We start from the raw sequence: 12,563 nt of genomic DNA, 5'->3' as shown, positions 1-12,563 counted from the left end.
GCAAAAAAGAGTTCTATTAAGTGTACTTCGGTCCACTGTTGGCAGGACCCCACGTCTGTGTATATGTGTATGTGTGTATGTGTGCATGTATCTGTGTGTGTGAGCATGTCTGTGTGTGGAGCCCTGGTGGAGCAGTGGTTCAGCACTCCACTGCTAACCAAAAAGGTCAGCAGTTCCAACCCACCAGCCCCTCTATGGGAGAAAGATGTGGCAGTCTACTTCTGTAAAGATTACGTCCTTGGAAACCTTGTAGGGCAACCCTACAGGGTTGCTATGAGTCGGCATTGACTTAATGGCAGTGGATTTGGTTTTTGGTTTGGTGTGTACATATATACGTATATATGCATGTGTACATACGTACAGAGGAGTTCCTGGGTAGTGCAGATGATTAACACGCTCAGCTGTTAACCAAAAGGTTGGTGATTCACATGCACCCAGATGCACCCCAGAAGAAAGGCCTGGTCATCTGCTTCCAGAAAGTCACAGCCATGAAAACCATGGAGTGCAGTTCTACTCTGCAACACATGGGGTCATCATGAGTCAGGAATCAGCTTGACAGCAACTGGTAAATGTATGTACATGTAATATGTATGTGTATGTATATATGTGTGCATGTGTCATAAACATCATAAACGTGACGCATCTAGTGAGTCAGTGAGCTGCTGGTTTTGAAACTTACCAACTTCGTAACTTATTATCCTAAAGACCTGAAGAAACTTAAAAATGTGTTAGAAAATCAGGTGGGAAAAGTTGCTCTGGCTTTTGTGTGGAAGCGTACACTCACACCCACACACCCACCTACACACCCACCCATACCCACACCCCCCCACACACACCCACACACCCATACCCACACCCACACCCACCCACCTACCCATACCCACACACACACCCACACATACACACACACCCCGGGCGGGGCCACCCAATATCGCCATCTCCCTGTGTGTCTTCCAGGCACAGGCCTGCAGTGGCGAAACCTCCTGAGCCCGGTCAGCGTGGACGACAACTTCTCCTTTGGGCAGGTACTGGGCATGCTGCTGTTTGACGCTGTCCTCTATGGCTTGGTGGCCTGGTATGTGGAGGCCATCTGCCCCGGCCAGTTCGGAGTGCCCCAGCCCTGGTACTTTTTCTTCACGGTGAGTTCTAATGCCATTCCCCTTCCCGTTGACAGCCCTGTGGGTGGTAGTAGTGTGACCTGGAATTCACTGTTGGGGTGGCTTAAGCTCCTGGCAAGGGCACCCACCGGGGGCGGGCCAGCACGGCCTCCCTAGAGGTGCTCCCCTGAGCCAACTCCTCCAGGCAGGCCCTGAGATGAGGGATCCAAAACCACACCAGCTCATCACCTCCATGGCCAGTGCATATCGACCACTGCTGCCCACTTAGACCCGGTCCCTAACAGCCTCCATCTTACTGAGGTCTCTGCAACCTTTAACACTCTTGCTTGCTTTTGCTGCCTCGTGAAAAGTATATTACTAGGTTTTCTGCCCACAAAAGAATACACGTTTATTGTAAAAATTATGGCATTGCCGAGATAGGTAGCACAGTCCCCTACCCAGAGGACACAGTGACACTTTGGTCTGAACCTCTTCACACAACACCACATATGTATATTAACACACACGTTGTTGTTTTTAATTGCCACGGAGTGATTTTGAACTCATGACAACCCCACATGTGACAGAATAGACCTGCCACATATGGTTTTCTAGGCTGTAATCTTTATTATGGGGCCAGATCACCAGGTCTTTGTCCCACGGAGTTGCTGGGTGGGTTCAAACCACCAGCCTTCTGGTTAGGAGCCAAGTGCTTAACCGATGCACCACCTGGGCTCTTTATGTGTATATTAACACACCCACACATATATAACACATATGCGTGTTTATAACATGTATGTGGTACACATACGTGTTTGCTTTTAACACAACACGATCATATTGTAATAACGACTGAAACTTGCTTTTTCACCTAACAATGTATCTCCAACATCTTAAGTGAATATACATATGTGCGCTTATTATAAATATATTTTCAGGCTTTTATGCGTATATATTTACAAGTTTTGCTTTATTTATTCAAAAGCGTGTTTATACTTAAACATATGCCTCTTTCTTTCTAAGTCAGCCTCATTTTTACGACGGCACAGGGTCCTACCTCTGTGTAGTTCGTTCATCCCCTGCTGGTGCAAGGTTAGGTGCCTCTTCTTGATTCATTCTGTAATTCAGTTAATACTTGCCACATGTCTATGTGAGTTTCCTGGTGCAGCTGGGACAAAGTGCCATGCGCTAGAGGACTTGAAACCACAGGGGAGTGTATTCTTGCTCAGTTCTGGAGGCCGGAAGTCCAAAACCAAGGTGCGGGCAGGGCTGCGCTCCCTCCAGAGGTTCTAGGGAAGTATCCTGCCTTGCCTCTTCCATCTTCTGGTGGCCCCAGGCATTCCTGGGCCTGGGGCTGCACCGCTGCAGTCTCTACCTCAGTGGTCACACGGCCCTCTCCTCCGTGTCTGTGTCTCCCCTCTTCCTACAAGGACACCAGCCACTGAACCGGGGCCACCCTGCTCTGGTGCGAGTTCATCTTCACGAACTCTGTCTGCAAAGATCCCTTTTCCAAATCAGGTCCTGTTCTGAGGTTCCGGGGTTTAGGACTTCAGTACATCTTTTGGGAGAACATACTCCAAACCCTTGCAGTCCCCCACTGTATTCATCCACTCTAAGATAGCTCTGATTGTTTAATGCACTGTTACTTTATTAATCACTAGTAATAAAGACACAGGTAAACTGTGGAATTCTCCAATTACAAGATGCATACTGATTTCAGAGTCCCTTAAATTGTGAAAAATAGTCTCTTAAAACCAGCCGAATTTGGTGTGTTGCAGACGCTACTCTAGACCCTGGAAACCCTGCTGCGAGTTAAAGCCCCACCCTCACAGAGCTTGCCCGTGGTGGGAATTCTCCCAGGGCTCTGGCCTGCCCACACTCTTGTGTTGTGTGCAGCTCCATAAACTCCCAGGTATCCTCGAGGGCTAGGAGTGCGCGATTTGTCATGTGTTTTTTCCCCTGCATGGCGTCTGTCACTAGGCGGCTGGACAGAGGAGACAAGTTCTTGTCATGTGTAGCAGAGGGGCCCCAGCCCGTTCGGCGTCTTTCACTTGTGACAGCTCACATGCAGCTTGAGCTAGGTACGTAGACTCAGCCAGCGGCACAGAGACACAGCCTCCTTGGCTTTCTGGCCCTGACATCACACTCTGGGCTGAAATGTTTCATAACCTCTCTTGGTGTTCAGTTTCCCAGTTTAGTTCCTAGGGAATCATCACTGTGCCCATTGGCCAGTTCAGAACACTGAGGCCTAGAGCTCTCCCACAGGGGCAGCAGGAGCAAGGAGCCAAGCGGACTCAAAGCAGGGTCTCCTGGGCAGCTCGGGGAGAGTCAAGACCAAGGCCATGCTGCAGCATGAATTCAGTACTCCAGCTAATTGCTGCTCTGTGTATCTCTAACCGGATAAGTGGGTGTGAATTGACCACTTTGACCCCCATCTGGTTTCACCCTAGCCCTCATACTGGTGCAGAAGCCTGAGGACTATCTTGGTGAAGGAGGATAAAGATGATGACCCAGAAAAAGTGCTCAGGATGGAGTTCTTTGAGGCCGAGCCAGAGGACCTGGTAGCCGGGATCAAAATCAAGCATCTTTCCAAGGTGCAGCCTCCCTGTGAGATGGGCAGGGGCTGGGACGAAGGCAGGTGGCCCTGGGCAGTGTGCTTCCGAGCTGGCAAGGTCTTCCCACACTGATCCTCCTCCAGAGCTCAGAGCGTCCCTCAACTACACCTCAGAGTCGGGGCGCAGACCCGCTTACCCCTGCCACTCTGACCCAACTCCCAGCAGCTTTCCAGTAAACTCTCATTCCCAGGCAGCCCCTTGGCCTCCAGGCCTTCTACTGTGGACACAGGGGAAAGCCAGAACATAGGGAGGGGGAGGCAGGAAGCATCAGTGCCCTCTAACCATGGCTCTCTGTCCGACCCTGCCCCAGCCTTCACTCTGCACAGCCCTTGCCACCTGGACACTGGGCGTGGCTTCCTTCCGCCATCTGCATGCCCACGGGGAGCAGGAGCTGATGGGGTGAGGCGCCCCCAGGGCCCAGGGGTGTACAGGGCAGCCTTTTGCCTTACTGCAGGTTTTCAGAGTTGGGAATAAGGGGAAGGTGGCCGTCAGGGACCTGAACCTGAACCTGTACGAGGGACAGATCACAGTCCTGCTGGGCCACAATGGCGCTGGAAAGACCACCACCCTATCCATGCTCACAGGTAAGCTGGGTATGGGGGAGACCACACCTGTCCATGCTTACAGGTAAATTGGGTGTGGGGGAGACCATCACCTGTCCACACAGGTAAGCCAGGTGCAGGGGAGACCACCACCTGTCCATGCTCACAGGTAAGTTGGGTACGGGGGAGACTACCATCTGTCTGCCGTCACAGGCCAGCCTCTCAAGCCTCCCGCTGTGGCTGGCAGGCCTCTTAGCCACCACCCCAGCCTAGGCCATGGCCCCCTACCTCTCATGGTCTCCAGTCCCTCCACGGCCCTGGGACTCCAGGATGGAGGGGTGTGCTCTCCCTCCTGGCAGTGCCGCAGGCCCAGGGGACAGGGCACTGCCCCTCCAGTAACACCACCCTCCCTTCAGCCACTGTTCATAAATGTCCATGCTTAGACTGTTAGCAGAAACAAGTCCACTCCATGCATGACCGTGTCATCCGAAACCAGCACAAAGCCAGCACTTCCAGAGAGCCTTCTCTGAGGTACCATGCCCAACTACAACTCCACAAGTTTTCAGGCTGTTTTCTAAGTTCCTCAACAGCTGTCAGGAGGCCGGCGTGAGTGCGGTGCAGTCTGGCTCTGAGAGGTGGTGGCCTTACCGCACATGCGGAGGGTGTGAGCATGTCCTGCTCATTCCTCAAGCTCAGGCGCCTGAGAGAGGACCGTCCCCGTTCCCCCTCTCTGCAGTCCCGGCTGCAGGCCCATGCAGCCCCATATCTGGGGCAGGGGTTAGTGACAACTTAGTAGTCAGCACGGCCACGGCCAAGACTGTGGATGAAATAAGGGTCGATACCCCACTGCTGACCTGCAATCATTTCAGGCTGAATTTCAGCTCCTGGGGTCGTCTGCTTGATCCTAGGTCTCTTTCCCCCCACCAGCGGGTGGGCGTACATCAGTGGGTATGAGATCTCACAAGACATGGCTCAGATCCGAAAGAGCCTGGGTCTGTGCCCCCAGCATGACATCTTGTTCGACGACCTGACAGTGGTGGAGCATCTGTACTTCTATGCCCAGGTGAGCCACCGGCCGGGTTTCTCTCAGCAGCTGCTGTTGTGTCGCTTATCTGCTCCAGTTTCCGAGGCAGCCGAGTGCACTCTGATCCTCCCCACAAAGAGCAGACAAATGTCAAGGGGAGACGGGTCTCGGGCCAAGGAGCATGTTGGAGGGTCAGCCTGTCAGAGGCCTTGATCTGATCTTCCTGTGGTCCTCGCCATTACAGCTGAAAGGACTGTCGCTCCAGAAGTGCCAGGAAGAAGTCCGGCACATGCTGCGCACCCTTGACCTGGAGGACAAGCAGGACTCCCTGAGCAAGTTCCTGAGTGGAGGCATGAGGCGCAAGCTGTCCATCGGCATCGCCCTCATCGCAGGCTCCAAGGTGCAGGGTCACCCATGCACAGACAGGCCCGTTCACCATGGCCAGCCCCCTCAGCCCTCGGCACCACAGGAGGGAAATCCGGCGTGGGGTGGTCTGACCGTGTCTCGGTGGAAGTGGACTCAGGCCTTCCAGGGCCCACAGGGTGGCCAGGCTGGGCCCGGTGTGACCCTTCCCACATCACAAGGCTGCCCCATGCCCTCAGGTGCTAATGCTGGACGAGCCTACCTCAGGCATGGATGCCATCTCCCGGAGGGCCATCTGGGACCTGCTCCAGCAGCAGAAGAGTGACCGCACCATCCTGCTGACCACCCACTTCATGGACGAGGCAGACCTCCTGGGGGACCGCATAGCCATCATGGCTAAGGGGGAGCTGCAGTGCTGTGGGTCGTCGCTGTTCCTCAAGCAGAAATATGGTGAGCAAGTGGCGGACAAGGCAGGCCGGCCCACCGCATTTGTTCAGCATCCCCGGAAACTGCCCCTGTTTCCCTTCATGGGGGTGAGTCAGGCAGGGGAGCCCTTCTCTGGACTTCATATCCAGTCCTCTCTGGGTGTGGACCTACAGCCCAAGGCAGAGGATCTTGTGAGAACAGGAAGGGGCGGAGCAGTGTCATGGTTTGGTTAGGACTCAGGGCAGCTGTGACCAAAACACCAGTAGTCATTGGTGGCTCAGAGTGGCTCAACAGGAAAGAGGCTGATGAGCCCAAGGGCAGCGTAGTGACGCCCAGCGTCAGGGACGCAGCCCCCGAGCCCTGCCCTACTGTGTGGTGAGGCTTGTTTTCTTGAGATCACCACCTGGTCTGGCTGTGCCAGCTTCCTGTCCACATCCCCCTGCAGGAAGGAGCACATGTCCCCCTTGGACATGCTCCCCAGGCTACACGCCCAGTGCTGTCTAATCAGGGTCAACACCAGACTGCAGGGAGGCTGGAGCCTGCAGCCTTGGTGCTGGACAACTATGTACACAGCAAAAAGACATTATTTAGTTACCAGTAGAGGGGAGAGCAGATCTTGGGGGACAAGGAGCAGACTCTGTCTTATCCTGAGACCTGAAGCTGGAGCCCTGGGCCGAGTTCCAGCTCTCACTTCCTGCCGCCTCATCACTTGGCTGAGCATTACACTTCCTAGGCTTCTGCGTCCTTGTCTGTGACATGGACCCAGAAACAACATCCCTGCCACATGACGTAGCAAAAGGAAGGGAGACGGTATATTTGGAAGTCCCATGAAGATGAAATCACTGTGACTAGCATCACTACCATTTCTGCCTCTACCATTACTGTCTTCTTCTTCGTGGTTACCTCATAGTAACAATGCTTAGTGTTAATCCTTCAGGAACAGGTGAAATCCCACAACATACATTCCCTGAAACATAGGGCTGGCATTTCCTGTGAATACTGTGTCCGTCCCGGGAACTGGAGGTCTCAATCTGGGGATCTTGCCTCACCCTGGTTGGTTGAGCAGTCAAGGGAAGGCTTGTACAGTGCTACCACCCATTCACATCAGGATCTCTTCCCAGCTAGGGAGCCAAGGGGACCCCAGGACAGCACGCGGAGTTCGGCGGCAAGGAGTCCATCTGGGTTAGAGGCCTCCTTTCATGCGCCTGGCCCAGTGTGGGCACCCTGAGACCCAGCATGGTTCAGGAGGGGGTGTGAGAAGGCACGGTTGAGCAGCTGACACGTGTTTTCCCCATGTTCCAGGCGCAGGGTACCACATGACCCTCGTGAAGGAGCCCCATTGTGACCCAGAGGCTGTTTCCCAGCTGGTCCACCACCACGTCCCCAACGCCACCCTAGAGAGCAGTGCTGGGGCCGAGCTTTCCTTCATCCTTCCCAAAGAGAGCACACACAGGTACAGCCCCAGAGAGCGCGTGCATGGGTGCAGCCCCAAGGAGAACACCCACAGGTACAGCCCCAGAGAGGGCACCTACAGGTACAGCCCCAGGAGAGCACCCACAGGTACAGCCCCAGGAGAACACCCACAGGTATATCTCAGAGAGGACACCCACAGATACAGCCCCAGAGAGGGTACCCACAGGTACAGTCTCAGAAAGGGCACCCACAGGTTCAGCTGCAGAGAGAGTACCCACAGGTATGGTTTCAGAGGGCACTCACAGGTACAGCCCCAGAGAGGGCACCTACAGGTATGGTCCCAAAAGGCCAGGCGAGAGCACTCACAGGTCCTTATCCCAGCATCCCCAAAAGTCCTACCGCCTTCCAGCATCCACTCCAAGTTCAGAATCTCATCTTTTGAATCATCTAAATCAGACATGGTGACACCAAGCATGGTCCACCCTGGGGCAAAGCTCCATCTGCAGCCCTGTGAGACCTGTTTCCAGAGCACAATGGTGAAGCAGGCATAAGGCAGACTTTCCCATTCCCAAAGAGAGAAATTGGAGTGAAAGAAGGGGTCGTCGGTACCAAGCAAGTCTGAAACCCAGCAGGACAAATCTCTAGTTTTCAAGGCTTGAAGATACTTCTCTGTTCTCTCTACTCCAATATCACTGACCACATCTGCAAAGAAAAACCCTGTTTCCCCAAACAAGGTCCCATTCACCAGTTCAGGGGTGATGACTGCGTCAAAGCTTTTGGGGGAACACAGTTCAACATATGAAAAAATGGTGTGGTATGTCGTCAGGACCTCCTCGTCTGACCTCACGAAGGGGGAGAATCATCATCAGCACCATCAGTCCAAAGCTGATTCCTGTGAGGTGGAGGTCAGACGCCAATTCTGACACCAGCCATCCCTCCCACAGCTCTCTACTTTTCTGCTGGGTTTGAGAATTCATCACAGTGGCCACACAGAACTCAAAGACAGTACTTACTATTAAGGGGTTTATTAGGGGAGCAACAGGTTACAATTCAGGATCAAAAACGACTCAGAATACAGTTCTCCGATCAGGACAGCCTCTTCTCAGCCATGGCCGCAGGCAGGCCTCCTCTGGCCCTCGGTCCCTTGGGCCTCTTGGGCTGGCCGGGCCTCTGCCCTGCTCGGGCAAGTGTCACGAAGCTCTTTAGCTCTCCAACAAGTGCCCAGAGGCCCCCCACTACAACAGCAGGCCTCAGCCCAAAGATGCTCAGCTTTCCAGCTCTGTGGGTTGTCAAGCCCAACTCTTCTGACAAGTACGCAGAGGTACCCCACTCCCATCAGTAAGCCTTTTACCCGAAGGCACTCAGCTTTTTTGCTCTGTGGGCTGGGAAGCACACTGCGCCATTTCCTCCTGGTCTCCTGGTTCTCCTGCCTTTGCTGCCACTATTTCTTTCCTGCTGCTTCTCACCGTCTCGGTGTTACAACTCTCTCTGTCTTCTGGGTCTAGGAGGTTCTCAGCACAGGGATCCCAAGTCCAAAGGATGTACTCCACTCCTAGGACTTCTTTCTTGGTGGTAGTGATGTCCGCACCCCCCCCCCCCGTTTCCTCCTCTGGGAAGGCTCATTTTAAGCCTTGTGGCATGGCAAAACTGACCAATCCCCTCAGAGTTTCATATACCTTATTTGCATAGTCCCACCCCCCACAAGGGTGCCATGCACCTTGTTTGCATTATTGGCAAACTGTCCAATCCCCTTGATGGGCCAGAAGTACCTCATTTGCATAGTCCCACCCCATCACTTGGGTGGGAGTTACAAGAACATGGCAAGAAAGGCCACACAAAAATGATCCATCTCACTGCAGGCCACCCCCTAGCTTTTCTAGCCATGGATAACTCTCCCTTCCCAATCATTCCACCAGTCCAAAACAGCCATTGTCTTGGTCATCTAGTGCTGCTAGAACAGAAATACCACAAGTGGATGGCTTTAACAAAGAGAAATTATTTTCTCACAGTCAGTAGGCTAGAAGTCCAAGTTCAGGGGAAGGATTTCTCTCTCGGCTCTGGAGGAAGGTCCTTGTCATCAGTCTTCCCTTGGCCTGGGAGCATCTCAGCACAGGAAGCTCAGGTCCAAAGGATGCACTTTGTTCCTGGCCCTGCTTTCTTGGTGGCATGAGGTTCCCAACTTTCTGTTTACTTCCCTTTCTTTTTATGTCTTAAGAGATAAAAGGTGGTGCAGGCCATACCCCAGGGGAACTCCCTTTACATTGGATCAGGGACATGATGTGGTAAGGGTGTTACAATCCTACCCTAATCCTCTTTAACATAAAATTTTTACAGTCACAAAATAGAGGACAACTGCAGAATGCTAGGAATCATGGCCTAACCAAGTTGATACATTTTTGGGGGGACATAATTCAATCCATGACAGTCATTAACAGTTTTTCAGTAGGGCAGAAGAGTCCTTGGGGTGAGGTTACTCAGCCATTCAGGTCTGCTGCAGATATTGGTTTGATGTGGTCAGGTTCTCCAAAAATCATCTCAGCTTCACCCTTTCTGGCCTCTGATAAAATTTTAACTGAGAGATTGTTCCCTTACTCTAAACCTCTCTCGAGGTATCAGCATAGCAAAACCTTTAAGGGAGTTGAGGTTTGGCTACTGTACTGCAGTCCTGTTAACAGTCAACACACACAACTGAATCATATCATCCTATCAGCATTTCACCAACTGTCTGTTACCCAGACCCATGAGGAAAAGAGGAAACTATTCAGTGGGTGTGCTCCCTTGTCCCCCTCATTTTGAGTGTAAATACACCTCTTAAAGCATGTAAGTCAGCCACTACGTGTCTTTATCTCCCCTTGTTTTATACTGTCAATGTTTAAATTGCCCGTCCCTGTAAAACCAGTACTGTGAGGAGACAGCATGTTCCTTGGTCTTGAATCTTCTGTTCTTGTTGGAACTTTGAGCATCTGCACCTGTAAGCAAAGCCCAATCCAGAGCATGCCATCAAATTGCAGCAATTTACACCAGCTCACAGTGTCAAACATCTCTTTCTCTCTCAGTTTGGTTGGGTTCTGGTCAACTTATCCCTAGCCCCTGTGGTCTAGGTCAGTGGGTACCAGCCATAGGTTCAGGTGTCCACATAACTCCCTCTACTTGAGACCAGCCAACCCCTTCTCTCTTTCTGTTTCTCATCTATAGCGCCTGTGGGCTAGATCAGCAGGTGCCAATGGAACATGTCGAAACTCAGCCCATCTCTTCATTTCTGCGCCTCCCCTACTTCCACTCAAGTGGACCCAGATGGTCTCCACAAGCTAGCATACCAGGTGGTCAAATCACTGGCTCCTTTTAACCTCCAGTCTTAGAAGGGTGTTCTTTTGATGGGCACTGACTTTTCCTGCCTTCATGCATACAATAGCAAAATGCTTGAAATTGAAAAAGCAAAACAGTCATTTTTTTTTTCTGCAGGTCTTTCCTTCAAATGCAAATTCCCTGCACCCTCAGCAGTTCTGAGTGGGTCTGCATTTCTTTTCAAATACGAATCTCTTGACTCTGAAGGTTCTGGGTGAGGCTCAAGTTTTTGATCTAAGCTCCCAATTGGGGCTACTCCATTGTAATTAACAGCCTATGTTTCTTTTGGGCAAATCCTAGTTCCCCTTTTAGCGTATCCAATCAAGTATCGGCGGAAGGCGGAGTTACATGCTCTGTAATCTGTAATACCCAATATTCGTTACCATCATACATGTAGATCTGTTTTACAGCATTAGACGGGAGAAATAGTCAATGTCCAGAGTACATTCAGATAAACACATAACCCTTTTAAAAACATTCCAGTTTCATCTTATCTCCTCCATAACTTGACTGTCTTCCCATTCATATGCCTATGACCTTGAGCCTCTGGTTAGGTGGAACCAGAAGACCCTAGCCCCCTATCAGTCATCTTGTTTAACCTGCCAGACTTTTGCCCCAAGCAACTCCAGATGTAGCTTTTTTCCCCTCAGCTGCAGCAGAATATCTCCTACTTTCCTTTCAGCCATTACAGGTAACAACAACCAAAGCAACCATCTCAGAATCGGAAGTTTTACTTCCCACGCCCCTTTATTCCTTCTCTTATAAAGTCCCATGTGTCCATGAGTCTAGAGCCATTGCAACAAACCCCACTTCTGACACCGATTGTAAAAAGGTGTGGCAGAGGCATCTGACCTCATCTAACTTCACAAGGGGAGGGAGAGAAAATCGTTGCCAGCATCAAGAACCCAAAACATATAATACTCTATTACGCCTTTTTTTTTTTCTTTTTCTTGTGTACTTTTCCTAAAAAATGGGCTAACAAACATCCACATCTAAAACTCTTTGCCCATGTCTCTCCAGTTACCCTCTTTGGATCAGTTCCCATTAGTGGGGTAAATATGGCCAATTCCTTTCTAGAAATTGCTGCTTCACTCGTCCATCAGGATATGAGGAGAGCACCTATTTTATTCCAAGGCTGTTGGCTTGGAATAAGTTATACTTTGTGTATCTAATGATGAAATAAGGAACCCTGGTGGCACAATGGGTGAGCACTCAGCTGGTTCAAACTCACCAGCAGCTCCACAGGAGAAAGTCCTGGCAATCTGCTCCCTTAAAGATTACCCCATTGGAGAAACCCTATGGGGTAATTTTACTCTGGCACATAGGGTCACTGAGTCAGAATTGACTTGCTGGCAATGAGTAATGGTGAAATGTCTTATCGTTGCTTGGTTTGCATTGCAAGCTTTTCTTCTTTTCTTACCAGTGCGGGGTTGATCATGTTCAATGCTCATTGGCTGTTAAGTAGCACTTCTCCTGGGTATGGTTTGCTTTAGTCTTCTGTTCAGTTGTTGGGTGGGGCATTTTCTATATTAATACCCACCATTTTTGTTGCAACTTTCTCAAATTTGTTGCAGCCTCTTAATTTTGTGGGATCTATTTCCCTACAGATGTATTACATTTAAGGTATTATATTTCTTACTTTGTGATTTCTTCTATTACTTTTATGCTTAAAAAGTGCTTCCCTACTTTGAGATCAAATGAGCATTCATCTGTTTCCTCTCGGTTTGTTTTATTTCAT

At 51.1% G+C, this 12,563-nt stretch overlaps 1 protein-coding gene across 10 annotated transcripts in view; it reads left to right on the top strand.

The window, feature by feature from the left end:
• The window catches only part of ABCA3 (ATP binding cassette subfamily A member 3), a 50,117-nt gene that overhangs the window by 26,789 nt on the left and 10,765 nt on the right, over window positions 1–12,563 (top strand). For all 10 annotated transcript variants that reach the window (XM_064295394.1, XM_064295389.1, XM_064295387.1 and 7 more), the window contains 7 exons: window positions 958–1,139; window positions 3,548–3,691; window positions 4,167–4,296; window positions 5,163–5,317; window positions 5,523–5,678; window positions 5,881–6,091; window positions 7,370–7,520. In XM_064295394.1, the coding sequence (XP_064151464.1) occupies window positions 958–1,139; window positions 3,548–3,691; window positions 4,167–4,296; window positions 5,163–5,317; window positions 5,523–5,678; window positions 5,881–6,091; window positions 7,370–7,520 (1,129 nt within the window). The remainder of the gene's footprint in view (window positions 1–957; window positions 1,140–3,547; window positions 3,692–4,166; window positions 4,297–5,162; window positions 5,318–5,522; window positions 5,679–5,880; window positions 6,092–7,369; window positions 7,521–12,563) is intronic.

This window comes from Loxodonta africana, chromosome 12 (genome assembly GCF_030014295.1).
Source record: "Loxodonta africana isolate mLoxAfr1 chromosome 12, mLoxAfr1.hap2, whole genome shotgun sequence".
Lineage (NCBI taxonomy): Eukaryota > Metazoa > Chordata > Mammalia > Proboscidea > Elephantidae > Loxodonta > Loxodonta africana.
Note: the sequence above shows the minus strand (reverse complement) of the source record. Positions and strands in the feature narration are given on the sequence as shown.